This window comes from Onthophagus taurus, chromosome 3 (assembly GCF_036711975.1).
Source record: "Onthophagus taurus isolate NC chromosome 3, IU_Otau_3.0, whole genome shotgun sequence".
In the NCBI taxonomy this organism is placed as follows: Eukaryota; Metazoa; Arthropoda; class Insecta; order Coleoptera; family Scarabaeidae; genus Onthophagus; species Onthophagus taurus.
Window position 1 is genome coordinate 341,452 of NC_091968.1, and position 20,062 is coordinate 361,513.

At 32.8% G+C, this 20,062-nt stretch overlaps 1 protein-coding gene and 1 long non-coding RNA gene across 12 annotated transcripts in view; one reads left to right on the forward strand and one right to left on the reverse strand.

Annotated features, from left to right (window-relative positions):
- Positions 1–20,062, forward strand: part of LOC111422460 (solute carrier family 35 member F3) — a 42,305-nt gene that overhangs the window by 13,098 nt on the left and 9,145 nt on the right. For 3 of the 11 annotated variants that reach the window (XM_071194875.1, XM_071194877.1, XM_071194882.1), the window contains exons 3-10: positions 322–480; positions 535–703; positions 822–1,000; positions 1,063–1,381; positions 8,776–8,865; positions 8,924–9,053; positions 9,252–9,279; positions 18,618–18,647. In XM_071194875.1, the coding sequence (XP_071050976.1) occupies positions 322–480; positions 535–703; positions 822–1,000; positions 1,063–1,381; positions 8,776–8,865; positions 8,924–9,053; positions 9,252–9,279; positions 18,618–18,647 (1,104 nt within the window). Of the gene's footprint in view, positions 1–321; positions 481–534; positions 704–821; positions 1,001–1,062; positions 1,382–8,775; positions 8,866–8,923; positions 9,054–9,251; positions 9,280–18,617; positions 18,648–19,063; positions 19,521–20,062 lie in introns of all 11 variants that reach the window. The other 8 variants (XM_071194878.1, XM_071194879.1, XM_071194880.1 and 5 more) reach the window with 5 other exon arrangements.
- LOC139429408 (uncharacterized) lies at positions 3,304–4,055 on the reverse strand. Its single transcript, XR_011640054.1, has 3 exons — positions 3,932–4,055; positions 3,754–3,881; positions 3,304–3,700 (listed from the first exon to the last, which is right to left on the reverse strand). It is a non-coding gene; the product is annotated as an uncharacterized lncRNA (long non-coding RNA).

The window sequence follows — 20,062 nt, forward strand, 5'->3', positions numbered from 1 at the left end:
CCCATTTGTTGATATCCTCCTCTCTACGAATGAATATCTTCACTATTCCGCTAAGCGACTTCATACCAAAAATAAACTTCTGCAAGTCATTCCACCCCATTAAGCCAGAGGTCTCGTCAAATTGCTCTAACCGTGAATTATCTATACTCTCGTGTGTTCACTTTTTGGGTGTGTCGTCTTGCGTGTTCTCCTGCGATCTCACCTTGAAGAGTGGTGGGGGTCGCCATTGGTGTCCCTACACTATAGTAACCTAGAAAATGATAACTTCCTTATCAATATAAAATTCAAATCTTTTTCAAACCATTTAATTAAATTTTTCAGATTTATTACGGAATTTGGGTAACAGTCTGTGTAACGGCATCTTGGGTTGGTGCCACCCATTGCATAAAATATCTATTTTTACCAATAAGAGAAGAACCTGCATCTTCTATTGAAACGAACGATGAATCGCTAAATATCACACCGGTTTATACTCATTATGTAAGCCAAATAAAAAAAAAAGAAACTTTATTTCAAAATATTTTTGTATTTTAGGCTGTAACATATAGAGCTCCATTCTTCACAACATGGTTCTTAACTTCTTGGACTATACTTTTCTTTCCCATTTACTACGTAATCCGACTGTTATCGAAAAAATGCGTAAATCCGATCGACATTTTATCGGAGAGTGTGCGTGATTTTAAGGAGAAAGGTTTCACGGCGGGTAAGATTTTAAACTTACGATGTAAAATAATCTGCAAAAAACACGTAACATGCTAGAAATGTTTTTAAAATAAGTTGTTTGCTTAAAAAAAATTAAAAGCAAAAATCTATTTTTCTAGTTAGATTTTCAGTTCGTTGCAGCATTTTTTGCCTTCTCTGGGTTGGAACCAACTACATGTACGTAAGATCACTACAGATCTTGTTGGCTACCGATGTTATGTCACTGTTCGCCACGAACATTTCGTCAGTCTATCTTCTATCATGGGTTATTTTACACGAGCAATTCGTCGGGATACGGGTTAATAATATATTAATTTGCACTGTTGTTTTTAATTGAAAGAAACATTTTCTTTTCTGTAGATTATGGCTGTGATAATGTGTGATACGGGAGTTGCTTTATTAGCCTATATGGATGGTATAACCGGAAGTCCAACGTTAGGCGGAGTCGTTTTGGCAGCTTTGGCAGCGGGTGGATCGGCTGTTTATAAAGTTATGTTTAAGAAAGTTATTGGGGATGCCTCTTATGGGCAGGTAGCCCTATTCTTTTCTGTCATCGGGACGTTAAATGCTATATTATTGTGGCCCGTTTGTGTCGGACTATTTTTGACTGGTGTCGAAACGATGGAATGGACCGAAATACCATGGATCGCACTTTTAGGGGCCAGCGGATTATCGTTAAGTATGCAATTTAGTGTGTTATATACAGGGTGATTCACATAAGAACCGACACAGAGCAGGGACATATGGAGGACAATAGATTAAGATGATTTAACGCAACTTATCTCTATACTAAGTTGTACCCCTCAGGAGTTATAGGCCTTCAAAGTTGGGTCAACGAATACCATTTTATTCAGCCATCGTTTAAAATTTTTGTATGTTTGTTACATCAAAATTTCTATTTTTTTATATAGTTTTTAGTGATGCATTTAGCTTTTTCAAAAAATGTCGCGTAACGTTTCTAAAATCACGTTTTAAAAATTTTTTAAAAACGGAATGCATCACTAGGTAGTGAAATGTAAAGTAAATCATATTTAAAGAGTTCAATTTTTTTATTAAATGCAGCAAATTTAAATAAAATGGGTTTAAAACGTGTAGTCGGTTTTGATTGCTTACGGAGTATAAATACGGCAACATTGCAAATATTGCTCCGTCCCAAACATTGCCCGAGACATAGTGGAGCTCGGTTGAGCTCGGTATTCCCAGTAACCGAGACGTCTGTGTAGTGTCTCCCAAGAAAAACAAACCTGAAGCGATTAATATTTTCGGATAGATCAAAAAATTTGTATATCATTAATTTAAATTTAAACATTTAATTTTCGTAGAATTCAAAACAATATCTAAGTCTGGCAATAAATTTTTAATAATGAGAATATTTGCACAATTATCTGATCATTTACTATTAGATTAATTATTAAAATAAATACAAAATAAAAATATAAAGAAGCACCAAAGGTATATTTTAAAATAAATAATACAATATAAATAATAAAAAAATATATCATAAAAAACTAAAAGTTTTCTTAATAAACAATTTTTAAATTTTTTCAAAAATTTTCTGATATAAGGGTACTAAAATTTTACATCATCGTAAAGAGAAACGAAAGGGTACATTGCCATTAAAAAAAATTCAAGTGTTATTCGTTGCTCATTTGTTTTCTGAAATATAAACAATTGAATGCTGGTTTATTATGGCAAATAAAATATTAAACAACTTTTGTATAAAATGTTTTTTTATAAAGTCAACATTTACCGAGATATATACTATATTCCATAAATAATGGGCACCCTATATAAAAATATACGGTGCTTCTGTAAGTGGTGGCATAATTTCAACCTCATATACTACTAGAGTAAAAATTATGACAACTAGTGTAAACATTTTTAATCTTTAGATACAGGTTGATTTATTAGCGCACCATCAAACTTTGACATATGATAGCTACACTGAGAAAAATAATGTGGGAAAACTACCTAAAATTTAGTTATATTATCTAAAATGTATAGTCAAAAATTAGCTAACTACTACTACTAGTTATACAAACTAATTCTATTTCGATAATTTAAGATAGATAAATGATCGAAAAATGTATCTTATAAATACCTAATAAAATTAGTTTCATTATATAATATTAATAGATGTTTTTACTATTAATATTATATTTATTATTAATGGTAGTAGATAGCTTTATTACTTAAATATAGACGTCGTACCTAAATTTTTCACTGTAATATCGACCGATTTGTAGTCAAAATATCCCATTGTTGGTAGGTGTTATTACAACATTGTTTTGATGTATTATATAATATATTTATATTAACTACTGCAAATAGTTGAATTTAATATTGACGATAGTTCGTTTATCAAAATATTGTAAATATTTTGATCATTTTTTGTGTTTAAAATGTCTATTAATGTTTATTATTCATATCCGTATCACTAGATACTTTATCAAGATGTATCTATAAAGAAAACAAGTATACATATATATAACAAATATATTTTCAAGTATATTGTAGTAAAGTACATTTTTACATTTATGTTTAATTTTTAGGTGATTTGTGTACGTTTTAACGTCGCTGAAAAATATTAGGCATAAAAAACATTTTACGCCGTTTTCCATTGTCCTTAATTTTAATTGATACCTTGATCCTTACCTTGTTGGTTTATGAGTTCAGAAATTAGTGCAGTTCGAGCAGTACTACTTTTCTTTGGTTTATTTGGCAAATTTAATTCATAAAAATACTCTTCAATAAATTTCCACACTTGTACACTTTGTTTAGGGTATTCCAAATTGAAGGCGATATATAATTGAAATGTGACAGAAACTGCCTTTAAAAAGGATTCAACTTCATATAATATGTCATTAACGTATATATAAAAGCATTCTAAACTTTCAATTGTTTTGCCTATTCCTAATATCAATGGTTGTAACGTCCAGTGGTTCTTTTCATAAACTTCCTTTCTATTCTTAATAAAACTTTGTATGAAGCTCTTGTCCTAAATTAAACACATTATATTTTGCTGCTAAATAGTAAAAGTTTTAAATATACCTTTAAATGATAGGCGAAACTTTCTTGGCCATCTAGTATTGTTGGTCTGTAAATGTCTTGTCCAGTTTTAATTATAGCAGGAATAAGTATGGCATTCAGATTTATAATTAAGAGGTAATTTTTTGAATCTAAAATGTCTATATAAATAAGAAAACAAATCAAAAAATACAAAACAAACCTTCATTTAAGTTAGATGACTGTAATAAATTGAAAAGTGTGCGAGATTTTTTATCTTTTATATCTCTATGGTATATATTTTTTATAAGGGTTTCAAATATTGTCCACTTGGAAAATAATAGTGTGTTTCGCTTTGAATGCAATTTTTCAAAATCTAATTCAATCTGAAAATTAAGTTATTTTAATGATTGACGTTTTGCTACAACTAAGAAACAACTTACCAGTGCTACAGCAATGTTTTGTTTTAAAATAGGCCACTTTGTAAAAACATCTATTGATTTGTCACGAACGTCTTTTTGTCGAACATTAAACGTGCTTATCCACTTTTCAAACACTATATCGTTTGGGGTGTAGTTGTTTTTTAACCATTCATAATCGCTAAATGTATTTATGTCAAACGTCTTTTCATCAGTATCTGCTTCGTTAGAGGCATCAGTAACGTTTCCTGTTTTTCTTTTCTGTCCAATAGAAAGTGAATGCTTATACTTCTTTCGAAGGGAATAATATTTTTCTATTAGTTTTCCCCGTTGTTTTTTGGTACCCAAATACGTTACCTGAAAGGCACCTGAAATTAAAAACATAAAAAATCATGTATGTACTGGTAGTTTTAATTTGGAAACGTACCTCACATTGGCGATCTACAGATGTGTCACTCGCTAACCAATCCTCCACGATTATCGTGGTAAGGATATTTCGATTTTTCGAACTTAATGCACTAACTTTATATTCTGATAAAATTAACTGACCACTAACCGATTTTAATAAGAGATTTTCTAACTTCTAAAATAAATACATCTATGATTTAGGAAATAAACTGGAATATAAAACAACTTACAAAGATCGGTTGATTTTCAGGATTACCATTTCCATCTGTATCTATTATATTAGCATTTATCCAATTATTTACTGTTGATGATGATGAATTCGATGCAGTAATTGTACTTGCTAGGAGTGTTGTTAATCCGTATAAAAAGCATTTAAAGAAAATAAACTTATAGATTGTGGCATGATGATGGCACTTATAGATTATAGCTGTCAACTTACGTTGAGTTGTTTCCATACAAAAAGCTTTTTTCTAAATTTAATTCGTAGACCGAATTGTTCTGCAGGAATTAAATGATCAATATCGTTGATGGTCAGTTCTGCAAGAACGTCGATGTCTATTCCTTTGGCTGTAACATAACACATACCATATACAGAGCTGCCTTTAAAACAGTTATACAACTACAAGTAACATGTCTGCCGTCAAAAATTCGGTCCGTCGATAATCCGGATTCAATACCGATGAAAAAAAAAAAATTTATTTCTCTTTTTCTGATTGTACATACAAAAGACAAAGTACAGTGATTCCCCATTTAACACGGTACTCTTATAATGCGTTTTCATACTATGCAATTTCATGTCTCTGTATAACGTGTTTTCCCCCATATAACGCGGGGATTTCCCACGTTTTGTGAAATTTATAACGATATAATGAAATTATAATAAGTTAATATTAATTAATGGTTTTATTTATCAATTATTTAACCACAAAAGTCCATTATTTTTGGTTCTTTTCGAAAATCCGGACATTTTGATAATACGGACAGGGTCCGGTCACAATTAATCCGGATTATCGACGCTCTATTGTATATGTATAACAAAATAATTGAAAACATAGTTAAATACTTGCCTTGAAAATCTGGAATTAATACGTGTAATTCCCACTGCTGTAACAAAGTAGTTACAGTATCTTCAACTTGCACATCCATTTTTATTTCTTACCAAATCGTAAAAACACTCCGAATACCTGAACACGTTAATGACGACTTGTGACGACTGAGAGTACCACAAAACGTATTAATATTAGTGGACTTCCCTCTAACAAAACAAGAGTACAGTCTTACAGGTTTGTAACCGTAATAATGAAGAAAGTTTGTAACTGTAAGTTGGTAGCGAATCCTCAAAAACAGATGCTTTATCGATCGTTTTCGATGATGAAAAAGCAATGTTTGTATTAAGAAATATTTTCTATAAACGATCGATGTAACGATGAAAACAGGTAGACAAAACGACTAAAATACATTTAAATAAAGTATTTAATAATAGTACATTTGTCCATTTAGGTAAAATATTTCATTGTTAAATGTATATAGAAATTCAGACTAGAACAAAATAAACAAAAATACCAAATACATTAGGTAACTAAACTACTCAACAACTAGACTTATCAACTAGTTTCCACGATGTAGTTTCTTTTTCTAAAAATTAGTTACATCACCTCAGTAAATAGATAAATTAACTATCATAAATTTGACTAATTAGAATTGTATATGTCAGCTAAGTTACGTTAGGTAAATGAATAAATTTTCTAGCATAAATGACTATTTGTCTAACAACTAAATTGATTTAGTTCAATTTTCCATATCATTTTTCTCAGTGCAGAAGACTTCGAGAAACAGGTAATCCTATACGACCGCATGTAGTTAATGTAGAGGACGAAGAAGCTGTAATTAATGCTGTCATTGATAATCCTTCCATCAGCACTCGAAGAATAGCACACAACATACATGTAAGTCAACATTTTGCATGGCGCGTATTGAATCGCCAAGTCCTTCATCCGTATCGTAAATATTCAAGCTCTACAGTCAGGAGATAATCAGCAACGGTTAGCATTTTGTGAATGGTTATTGTAGTAACATGCCCAAAATAATGACTTCATTTCAAATGATCGCTGGACAGATGAATAATGTTTTACACGAGATGGTATAAATAATTACCATAATGAACATATCTGGGCATTACAAAATCCGCATGCGATTAGACCAAGGAAATTTCAACAACGTTTCAGCATCAACGTTTGGGGTGGATTATTTAACAACAATTTACTAGGTTTGCATGTACTTGATAGACGTTTAAACGCTGTAAATTACAGATTTTTTTGAACAACACACTTTTTGATTTACTTGAAGATATACCTGTTAATGTATGTAATTCAAAATATGTGGTACCAGCACGATGATGCCCCCCTCATCGTGGAAGAATAGTTGTCGAGTGGTTAAATCAATATTTTACAAACAAGTGAATTGGTAATGGTCCATTTGCTTGGCCACCTAGATCCCCCGACCTTAATCCATTGGATTTCTACTTATGGGGTCATATGAAACAAATTGTGTATCAAGTGGAAATTAACACACGAAAACAGTTATTAAACAGAATACAAATGGCTGCTACTGACACAAGAAATCAACCAGACATTTTAATTCAGCTGAAGAACTCTTTAATTCGTCATTGTGAAGCATGTATTCCTCCTTCAGAAGGAGTCTATTTTGAACAATATTTGTAATATTTATGTGTTTTAAAAAAAATGTAGCAGTTAATTATGATATAAAAATGAAAACTTTAAAGTGTTATAATTTCGTAATTAATTAAAATAGGACATATGTTCATTAACATTTTTTTTTTGTAATTGGATTAGCTATCATATGTCAAAGTTTGATGGTGAGCTGATAAATCACCCTGTATAAATCAATAAATGGCTAAGGTATAGATTACCTGTAATAATTTCAATGATTTGTCATATACAAATAAAATTTGGTATACTGTGCAATTTTATAATGAGAAATCTGATAAGATCGGCATCCACCAACATCCCTTTTCGTAAAAATATATAATTTTAACTAACAATTGATAATAATGAAATACTAGCAATAACAGCTATGTTCCAAAAAGCGGCCCCGACTCGTATTCATATGCATTCAACTAAGAATAACATCAACGTCGCTGATTGTCGGGGAATTACCCGACAATCGGACAGTCCTAGTCGCCATCGGCCTGGCGCGCCGGCCGATCGAGTACACATGGAGCGGTGTTGCCGCATTAAGCGTGTTCACGATCGAATCTCGTTTCGAATTTTTCGCCAGCTAGGTAGGCCTCTTAAGCTAGAAAAACCAAATTTGGTATACGTTATTATGAGTGTTCCGAGGGTATTAATTGGTAGCAAGTTGAGACCAATTGAGGCATTCCAAAGGGTTGATTAAGGGTGATGGTCCACTAAATTTTGACAGATTTTTTTAACCTTTTGGTGGATTTAATGCATTATTACCTCATTTCATGTGGAATTTAATTCTAAAACTTTTTTTACTCTTATTATTTTTTAAAAAACATTGTCGTTTTCATTAAAAACTCAAATAACTAAAGACACGTATTTCGTTAATGCTACTTAATATCATCGAAAATTCAGTAGTCGGCTGTGAAATTGTACGTCAAACTTGACAAATAGGTTATAAAATCTTGTTGTCAAATAACTTTATAACCTATTTGTCAAGTTTGACGTACAATTTCATAGCCGACTACTGAATTTTCGCTTATTTTAAGTAAAATTACGAAATAAGTGTCTTTAGTTATTTAAGTTTTTTATGAAAACGACAAAGTTTTTTAAAAAATAAATAATAAGAGTAAGAAAAGTTTCAGAATTAAATTCCACATGAAATGAAGTAGCAATTTATTAAATCCGCCAAAAGGTTAAAAAAATCTGTCAAAATTTATGGTACCATCACCCTTAATCAACCCTTTGAAATGCCTTAATGGAGTTCAATTTGCTAACAATTAATACCCTTGGTACACTCATAACTTATACCAAATTTGGTTCTTCTAGCTTAATTTATTACGAAGATATTGAACTTTTTAAAAATTTAAGAGCCAACTTTGAAGGCCTATAACTCCTCAGGTGTACAACTTAGTATAGAGGTAAGTTACTTTAAATCATCTTAATTTATTGTCCTCTACATGTCCCTGCTCTGTGTCGGTTCTTATGTGAATCACCCTGTATGTATGGTATTGATTAAAAAACCAACATTCTTTTAGTTGCAAATCTATTGGGAAATTTCAGTGTGGCTTTAACATACGATTTGTTTATAACGTTGGGGTTAATAACTGCTGTACCAGTTTCGGCAGGTAAGTTAATCTTAAAGTACGTAAAAAGCGAAATAAATTATGATATATTTTTTAAAAGCTCTAGACGTAATTCTTTACGATGCTCAGTTCGAAGGGATGAAATTAGCAGGAATTATATTAATAGCCGTTGGATTTTTCTTGGTTTTGTTTCCGGATAATTGGCCGGATTACATAACGCGACTGTTAAGGTAAGAAAATTTGGAACAAAGTAAGTTTAAAAAGAGTCATTATAATCTTCAATAAATAATATTAGTTGATAAGACGAGTGGTTTTGGAAGTATTAAATTAAAACTTAATTTTTGATTATATAAAAAATTTTTTTAAAAGAGAATCGGGGACGGAAAAATGGTCCCGGTTCTTGATTTGGTAATTTTTTTGATTTACAGAAAATCGAGTCGAGTCTTCAAGGGCCAGGTTTGTTTAAGAACTACTAAAGAAACCGTAAATTTTAATATCAAATTGTCGCTAAATAGCTAATTAACATCGAGAAAAATCATCTTTCATACATCAGACATTTTGCATTAAAACAATAACGTTATTTTATAGGCAATAACAAGAATAAATGCAATCTGTCTAGCATTTTTTTAAAATTTCGTTGATACACAAATCTCGTATTACCTTCTCGAGTACCTATCATGTCGATTCTCTAAGATTTGATGCAATTATTCTTGTCACATCCTGTATATTATCAAACCCGTGCTACGATGGCAACAAACTTTTACCCGTAATTTCCTATTTACTTTCTTAGCTGATATCTTCCTTATTATTAGAGATAGCCAAACAAAATTCAAAAGTCAAAATTACCAAACTTCAAGTCCTTGTGCAATTGTTATCAATCTGAATTTTAAAAAATTGTTATCACAGTTAGAAAAAGCGCTACATCATATATTTTAATTCCTGGTTTTCGTCGGTCAATATCTATCGGCGTCATGCTTAAATCTCCCTTAATATACATCCCTACACGCAGAAACACTTAATCTTCCTCTAAACCATTCGAGTCGATGCGTCGTGCTGAGTAGACCTGTTTGTTTTTGCTTACCGTGCTTTCTCATATTCTACTGTGAAAATGACGGGAAAAAGTTCACGATCCACGGATGATGAATTCCTTATTGCAAAAGTAACGCAAAGAGTCTTAACTAGCGACGAATTTCTAACAAAATTACTGGCAAAAATACAAGAACACGTCGAAAAATCTTATTCCGCATAAACCGCATAAACAAACTTGAAAGTCAAGTTGAAGCGTTAAAAACCGGAAATTTTAAAACGCGTACGGAATGTGATAAATTGGAACAATACACGAGGAGAAATAATATTCGAATTTATGGTGTGGAGTATAAACCGAAGGAAGACACCGATCAAGTGGTATTGGATCTTATTAAGAATAAATTAGAGATCTCTTTGGAATCGCATTCTCTGGACAGATGTCATCGCCTGGGAAATTTAAAATCAAAAAACCCACCCATTATTGTGAAATTCATTATTCACAATATAAAAACGGCGGTTTTAAAGCAAAAACGTAAGCTAGCGGGTTTAAAAATTACTATTAAAGAGGACCTGACCAAATTAAGGGCAACACTTTTTAAGTCAGTTAAAAACAAGTTTGGTTTCCGGAACGTTTGGTCACGAGATGGAATTATCTTCGCTAAAAAGGATGACACTATTCATCGCTACGCTTCTGAAGAAGAGGTGTTGGCTGGAGGAATCCAAATCATCGATAGGGAACCGATGTCTGAATTTTCGCCAAGGGTCACCCGCAGTCGCAATGGTAGCAAGAACTGATTCGATTACGTTTGGTTGAAAAACTGATATAAGTACATTTAAGAAATATTGTATTTTTCTTTTTTTTGTTTTGTTTTCGTTATTTGTTTGTTTTTTTTTTTTCTTCTTTTCGAAAAAAGTTTTCTCTTCTTTTTTTATCATTATAAATTTTTTTTTTTTTTTCTCTTTCTCCTTCTTTTTTCTTCTTCTTTTCTTTTTTCACGCAAGAAATGTGTTTAGAGTTCCTTATATAAAATAATATAAACATATTGTTTTCCCTTTTTTTTTTTTAAGTGTATGGCAAACAACGCGTTACTTTCTGTTGGGCACATTAACACTAGATCGTTATTATACAATTTTGATATATTTCGTGACTATTTTGTATCGGGTGAATGTAATGTCATTGCCTTATCGGAGACTTGGCTTCACGCGGACATTCCCGATCATGCGGTTGCTATGGATGGGTATACGTTGGTGAGGCAGGATAGAGGTGCTCGTGGGGGTGGCGTGGGATGTTATATCTCTAAAAGCCTTAAGTTTTCTCGATTAATTGCTGAGCGAAACCGTGACGCGGAGATGATATGGGTTAAGTTACATCTTCCAAAAACATGCTTGATTATTGGTGTTTTATATAGACCCCCCCAATCAAACGTGAACATATTTGTTGAGGTTCTGGATTCGTGTATATCTCAGTTTTTACCAATATGTGCTGATTTGATGATTGTAGGTGATTTCAATATTAATGTTTTGGTCTTCCAGGCTTTTAGAGGACCTCATGTGTGCCTACGGTTTGCTTCAGATTGTAAACTCACCTACTAGGGTAACTGCCTCTAGTTCTACGCTTATTGATCTTATTTTGGTGACGGAAAGTATTGCGGTGTTCGGGAATTTTTTAAATTCTCGGATCACTTTTTCACTTTCTGCACCATTTTGCATGAGCACTTCAAGCCCCCTCTACTCTTTAAAACTGTCTGGGATTATGGCTCTGCAGATCGGGTTGCTCTTGAGAGGGACCTGGGGATGCTGCCGTGGATGGATATTATTTATACGCAGGATGTTAACGATAAATTGAGAATTTTCAATAAGCTGCTGCTCTGAGTGTTTTATGTACACATTTCTAGTAGAGTGGTGAGAGTATCTAGCCCTCGGCCTCCTTGGTTGACGACCACTATTAGAGAAATGATTAAACTTCGTGATAACTCGTATAAGAGATTCAAGCATACCAGGCTGGATTCTCATAAGGATTATTATAAAAGCTTGAGAAACTATGTTACAGCCGCTATCAGAAGGGAAAAAGGGGCCTACTTTGACTCGCAGCTCTCCCCAAACACTTCCTCCGAGTATTGGCGTCGCATTAGGGAAAACGTAAATATTACTAAAGGTAAGGGTATTATCCCGGAGTCGTTGGCCAATGCAAATGAGATTGCGAGTCACTTCGGCGGCGCTGTTCCTCAAACTGATATCGACTGTGATGTGTATCAATACTACAATAACAACAAGGCTACTGCTTTTCAAACTGAATTCTCCTTCTGGGCTATAACGGAGAACGATCTATACTCCACGTTGATTAGTATCTCTTCCAATGCCGTTGGAGTCGATGGCATAGCACTAAAATTTGTTAAGATGTGTTTTCCTTTTATATCTAGATATATTTTACATATCGTAAATTTCTGTTTAACAGAAAATGTATACCCTACCATCTGGAAACAGTCTATTGCAGTTGCAATACCCAAAAAACCAAATCCTTCCAATTATAGCGATTTAAGGCTCATTTGTCTTCTACCCGGCCTCTCCAAGGTTGTTGAAAAAATTGTGGATCGTCAGCTGCGAACACACCTAACTCAATATAATCTTCTGCCTGATTCCCAATCGGGTTTTCGTCCGGGTTTTTCGTGCGCTACTTCTCTTTTAAACCTTACGGATGACATTGTGCGCTCCTCTGATTCTGGCCTTGTTACGGCCCTGGTGACACTTGACTATTCTAAGGCATTTGACACTATCAATCATCAAATGTTGCTTGCTGTTCTTAGGTTTATGGGTTTTAGCCGCGAATCCGTTGATTTCTTTCGACATTATTTGGAGGGCAAAAGTATGAGGGTGCGCGTTCGTGATTCTACTTCTCGTGAATTTTACACTCCTACAGGTATGCCGCAGGGTAGTATTTGCGGTCCTATCCTATTTGTCCTATATACTAGTGCCTTCTCGTCACACGTCCGTTACTGTAAATTACAAACTTATGCGGATGATACACAACTATATTTGAGTTTTCCGTTGTCAGAGATTGAAAGTGCAAATAGTCGTTTAAATCAAGATATCGAACGGGTGGTGAATGTATCGGAAGGGCACGGTCTATTGATTAATGGTACGAAATCATCAGCTATTATATTCGGTAGAAGTAAAGACCTTGGTCCTGCCAGAGCATCATTGAGCATTCGTGTGGGCGGCGATGAATTGCGCGTAGTTGATACTGTAAAACTCTTGGGGGTATGGCTGGATTCGGATATGCGTTTTAATACACATATCAATCACTTAATTAGATGTTCGTATGCCACGCTAAAGTCTTTATACGCCAACCGTCACATTTTAAGCACGCAAAGTAGAGCCTTGCTCACTGACACGTTGATACTTTCTCGGTTTAATCACTGCAACGCTGTTTATGGACCTCATCTGCGTGCAGATGCTGCGGCACGAGTCCAACGAGTCCAGGGGGCGTGTCTCCGTTTGATATTCGGTATACGTCGAAATCAAAGGATCTCTTACAAGTTGCCCGAGGTACGGTGGCTGAGTATGAAAGCAAGGAGAATTTTTCATGAGGGAGTATTATTTTTCAAAATTATTATGTTCAAAACTCCGGCTTACTCCGGCAGAAAGAACTGCCTGTCTATCCTGCCTCATAGCACCCAACTGTTTAAAAGGTCTTTTTCTTACAGAATTGCTGATTTTTGGAATTCTTTGCCGGAAGCTTTGCGCTCTAAACAATCAGTGCCTGCCTTCCAAAAGGCATTTAAATTACAATTTGTTTTTTGATGTTGCTTGAAAAAACAATTTTGTTTTTGTTCTTTTGTGTTTTGTCACGTTTTGCGTGTTTTCTCGATTTATCTGTTTTCTTGTTTTCTTTTATTCTTTTCTTATTTATAGTATTTTCGGGCGATTGTGAAAATCAGAGTTGTTTATCTAAACCTCCTCTGACAATCGTCCGAGTTGACTTGATTTAATTAATAGTATTTTTATTTTGATATGTTATTATATGTTTGAATTAGGTTTTTGTTATCAAGTCAATAAATGAATTATTATTATTATTATTATTATTAAACAATTTTCCTATTTGATAGGAGGAAAACTATAGAAGTATATCTATCTTATCGAAAATGCTCTGCTCTTTCTAATGGAGTCTAACGATCATACACTTGCATGACGTTCACGTTTCACGTTTCAGCCACTTTTAAACCATGTTCGGGTCGATAACTTTCTTATATGACCAGGAGAAAACTCTAGATCATATCTATCTTATCGAAAATTTTTTGCTCTTTCAAAATAAAAAAGCGAAAAATAATAAGACTCTTTGCCGTGGTTTACTAGCAACATCAGGGAGATGATAGGACTTAGAGAGGCTGCCTTGAGGCGTTACAAGAGAACAGGAAATCCTGTACATTTTCAATACTACAAAGCTGCGTAACTTCACCGGTGCTATTCGTCGTGAAAAAAAGGCTTTTCTTGAACAGAACTGTGTGGTTGGGGGATCTCGTTCTATGTGGAGGACATTGAGAAAATATAATGTTGTTAAGTCTAATATTACCGATTTACCTCCTCATCTGGCCGATCCGGACAATATTAATTTGTTTTTTTCTGAAGCTATTGGTGATGTTGTTGTTGAACCTGACGCTGATTTATTACATTTTTATGATAGTTATAGATTAAATCTTGAAGGTACTACTTTTACTTTCAGTGACGTCTCTGTGGAATTTGTTGAGCGAATGTTACTTTCATTTAAGTCCACTAGTGTTGGTTCTGATGGAATTTCCCTGGATATGGTTAGGTTGTGCTGTCCTCGTATTTTGAGTGTTCTTTGCCATATAATTAATTTCTGCTTGAAAGAGTCAGTTTACCCGAGTGCGTGGAAGTTTGGTTTGGTGACTCCTGTTCCTAAAGCCAATCCAGTTAAGGAGTTTAAAGATCTTTTGCCTTCGTTTTGCCTTTTCTGCCCTTGCACCCTTTGAGCTATAATTTAAGTTTAATGTTATTGTATTTTTCCTTATTATTGTATTTTGTTTTTTTCTAATTTGGCTCAATAAATTATTATTATTATTATAAAAATAATCAAGCTTTCAAGTTTTTCGCTATCTCTAATAACAAGGAAGATATCAGCTAAGAAAGTAGATAGGAAATTACGGGTAAAAGTTTGTTGCCATCGTCGCACAGGTTATTATCAGATATTACATGACTGGTTGCCCAAAAAAACTTAGCGTATTATCTGTGAAGGTCTCTTTGCGATGCCATGAGCATTGCAAAGGCCCGTCAAAGACAAATGCTTCACAATCTCAAGAAATTAACTCATAAGTCTTAAAACAAATCTTTCAACATTAAAAGTACTAACCAAACATAAATATTTGAAAATTTGCAAACACAGGACAAATTTTTGAAACAACAAATTAATGAACTTGTGCATGAAGAGAAATACAATTTTTTTCTTTTGCACATTTTACTTGCATTCAACACCAAATATTCAAAAATCATTTTTGTCTATTGCTAGGCTAATTTCTAATTTTTGATTTCCAATAATAATAAAATTAACCACGTTTAGCTTTCGAGCACTTTTAATGATAACACAGGCCGACAAATTTTTAAACCAGAGACCAGACTATACCTTCCAAATAATTTTCGATACCTTGAATCCGAATCTGACGTCAGAATTGCTTCATCACCTAAGATTTTCGAGATATCTTACCTAAAATATGCGAAAAACACGATTTTTCAGCACATTCAAGGCTGAATTTACATCAAAAGATAATTTTTCTCCACAGAAGTCATTATGCCATTTAAAACTATTTCTCTGCCCCCTTAAAATCTTATGTTATTCATTTAAATATTTTTTTTGATCTCTGAGAAATTGTCTCCTAAAACTAAGAAATTCATCATATTTGAAATAACATCTGTTTATTTTCCAGTTTTATTTACAAGTTTTAAAATGTTTTATTAACACTTCAAAGCAATACAAAATATTAATAAATAACAAATAACAACAAACGTATGGTCTAAAACGAAATTAATGATAAAGAACCTGAAGTGGCCTGCCCTTACCCTATCAATGTCGTTTCCAGAGATTGTTAAAAAAAGGTTTCTTAATGTAGTTGGAAAAACGCATTAAAACGTAGTGACTTCAAAACATTGTAAATACTTACATACAAAAAAGTACAAATGACTGATCCGATCATACGATTTCGATAACATTCAATATATCGTAATTTTTTGTCATTTATTAGATGTATACGAAAGTATATGTTAGGCTATACATATCAAAAATGTAAGTTTATATGAAACGTTTGAAAATGTCTTCAGGTAAAGTGCCATTTCCAGTTGGTGGATTTGGTCTAAAAGGTGTTTACGAGCTTTCGATTTTGGTTTAATAGCTATATACCAAATGTCATTACGATAACTGATTGCGTTTTTAAGTTATCGTGTTTACACACATACATACATACGTACGTACATAAATACGCACAGACATTTTCTGGAAATAGTCAATATAGACTCAGGGGACCTCAAAACGTGTATATCCATCAAAATGTAGCGGTCGAATTTCAATACTTTGTCTCATATATACCTATACATATTTCGTATATAGTGCGAGAAAGTAAGAATTAATATACAATATTTTTGTTTGATATACTTTATAACAATAAAACTTCATAACTTTCACTTATTCTCGAATATTTTCAATTAATTTGTTTTTTATTGTATTTAATTTTGTATTTTTAAAACTTCTTTCCTATTTATAGCAATTGAGATGTTATTTTAGTTTCTTATGATAACGAACGCGCATCAATTCAAACGATCGTTTAACACTCTTACGCTTATATTGAGCAGCGTTATCGTTTCTTTTCAAAGACCAGCAGTAGCCAGCCATCATTCTTTCATCCCAGCTCTTTTTCTTTGAAATTCTGATGGAATCGTTCACCCATCTCTTCGCTGAAGGCTCCTACATTTTCCGGAAAGTAATCCAAATGAGAAAATAGGAAATGTAGCTTCAAACTCATTAAACAGCCTAATTTTTTAAAGTTTAATAACATTGTCGATACAATGTTTTTATATTGTTGATCCCGATGGTTGCCCAAGAAATTTTGTACAACTTCTTTGTAACTTAACCAAACATTTTTTTCGCTATCTGTCATTGTTCTTATAAAATCGTCATCTTTCATTAAGTTTCTTATATCAGGTATCCCCACGAAGATACCTTAACTTTAGCATGACTTAAATTTGGAAATGCAGACTTAAGATATTTAAAACAGTTTCCATCAGTATTTAAGGCTTTTACGAATTGTTTCATCAAGCCTAATTTGATGTGGAGTGGAGGTAACAAAATACGCTTTGTGTCAACAAGACTCTTGTAAACAACATTGTTGGAACCAACTTTCCAATCAAATCGTTCAGGCCAATTTTTTTTGAATCCAATGTTGTTCTCGGGCGCGACTGTCCCAAATGCAGAGAAAGCAAGGATTTTTTGTATTTCCTGATTGTAAACCAACCAAAATATTGATCATTTTAAAGTCACCACATATAAACCAGTTATGGATGTTGTAGTTGATTTTTTCGAGTACAAATTGAAGGTCTTCGTATGATTCTTTTCGCCTGGTGGAATGACCAATAGGGATTATTTTATGGAGCAACACTGCTTTAAGGCTTTCTTTAGAGGAATCTATAAAGAGCCGCCAGTCATCGGACTTATGCACACCTACTTGATATGTATTGATAAGTCCTTCTATATTATTACAATAAACTAAGGAATTTTCACTAGAAAAATATTTCAGAAATTCCTCATCTCTTTTTCTGTACTCTGTAATTTTTGTTCCGGGTAACAACATGTTCCTCTCTTCAAGTCTGGAAGCCAATATTTCAGCTGAATCTTTAGAAAGACTAAGATCGCGAATAAGATCATCTAATGAATTTTGATCAAAAAGTTTAGGGTCTTTGGCACTAACAGAATCCTCATAATCACTGTCCTTTTCACGTTCAACAGAACTCATTTCTTCCAAACGACATTCATTTTTATTAGGTGGTACTTTGTCTAATCTCGCTATTTTTCCTTTCTTGGCTGGTGTTACGCTTTGTGCGTTAGAATATAATATGTTTCCTTTATTTTTTCTATTATAACCTGTTATATCACAGGCACAGAAGTAACAGTCTTCATTGTGATCCTTAGGCTTATACCACATGGTTGGTGTAATGACAACTTCCTTTTTCATATCGTTCCAATTAATCAGAGTTAATCTACAAGTATTACAAATAGATGTAGGTACCCACGGTTTACCTACATTTCTCATAAGTATGTTATAACATTCTAAAAATTTTTTTTTAATCCATTCATTAATGGTTCTGCGGTAAAATCCAATATGGTTGTGATTTTCATCTTATAAAACGCTATAGAGCTTAAATAAAAAATAATATGTAAATTGTCTCTTTTAGAATGAATAAATCTCGTAAACAATCGTTTTATTTTTGTAAATAGGCCAGAAACCGCATTTTTAACATATTTTGGCTAAAATATTTTGAAAATCTTACATGATGAAGCATTTTTGAGGTGAAATTTGGATTTAGAACGTGAAAAACCTTCGGGATAGTATAGTGTACTTGTTGGTTTAGAAAACATTTAAATTTTTGTCGGCCTGTGTAATTTTCGAATATACTTTGTTTTGTTCTTGAAGTATATTAGAAGCTTAAACGTTTGATTTTCCCGTAAAAAGTTTCGTTCGTACTGACTTGTTGCTCCGTTGTTCCAGAAATATCATCATATTGAGCCACAGTGCCAGGTGAGATAACCTATATAGCTTTCAGTTACAAAATGATCTATCACCTATTCTTTATTTACATATATATTTCTTATGATTTATAATTTCTCGTTTTGTTTATTCAATGTGATTGTCTTTTAAATTGTGATGCACGCATTCGATTTTTATTTTTATAACCTGTACTATAACTATCAACACAAAAATACACACTAATTTTACACACAAAATTTTAAAAAATATTTATGTGTAATCAAAATATAACAAAAATAATACACCCACGTAGATCTTCTTAAAAAATAAAATAATTCTTATTAAATCGTATCAATTAGTAAAATCTTTTCTCTTCTTTTTATTTTTAACAAGTACTTGTTTATCGTCTTAAAGTAACTAATTAGATAACTCTCTTTTTTTCTTCTCTGTTTTTCTTTCTGTTATAGTATGCCCGCTCCAAAACGGGGCAAAAAACGCGAATTAATGTATGTATGCGTAGTTTGTTGCGTTGGCCTGTTGATGTTGTACAAGATCCGGTAGGAGTTACCACTAAAAATAGAATAATAATGAGAAAATTAACGAAAAATAAAACGGATTAAAAGACTTTTGAAGCGAATATAAGAAACAACAGTATTATTTTTGTATACTACTTTTTAAAAACCGATTAATCACCGGAACGATTCGAACGCACACGAAAACACGCCCAACCACCCACGTAATTGCACGACTATCGCTTTTGGCAACTTTCGAGTATATTTTCAAAGAGGATTTCGGAATCTTTCGAAAGAATTCATGGACTTGAAGCAAGTCTTTTCTTTGAAATTTTTCGGAACTTTTCGATGTCTTTTCGGAAGTTTTCATCAATTTTTCGACTGCTTTCGCCACCAACTAATATTCATTCAGGTAGGTTTTAATATATCGCTTGCATAATTTTCAATTTTCTACCATGTTTGTTATAGTGGTTGATTCAAAATCTTCTCCATTAAATGTAATTTACTAATTAATGTACTGGGTTGCCAAATAAGCCTGCAAAGTACTGTATCTCGAAAACTACTCATTGTAGGGACTTACGGTAAAAAATTTAATAATTCAAGTGGCTAAGAGAAAATCCTGGAAATTATTTTCAAAATCGGTAATTGTTTCGGTAAAAGTTTTTCATTTTGCTATTTTTTCATGAAAAAAAGTAATACTAATAGATTTAACTTTTCTAAGAAAATTCACAATTTCTATTATAATAACGAAAAATGCCCTCTATAGTGGCAACATACCAAATTACAATCACCACAAATAACGTAGGATTTGTAGTCCAAGAAAAGCTCTTTTCAACACTACCAAGCTTATTAAATTCCGTTCAGCTATTTTGAAATTATTGGCATTTGTTTACAAACATTTTCAAACACCTCCACTACTTTATTTTTAGAGATATGGCAACAGTGTTTTAACAA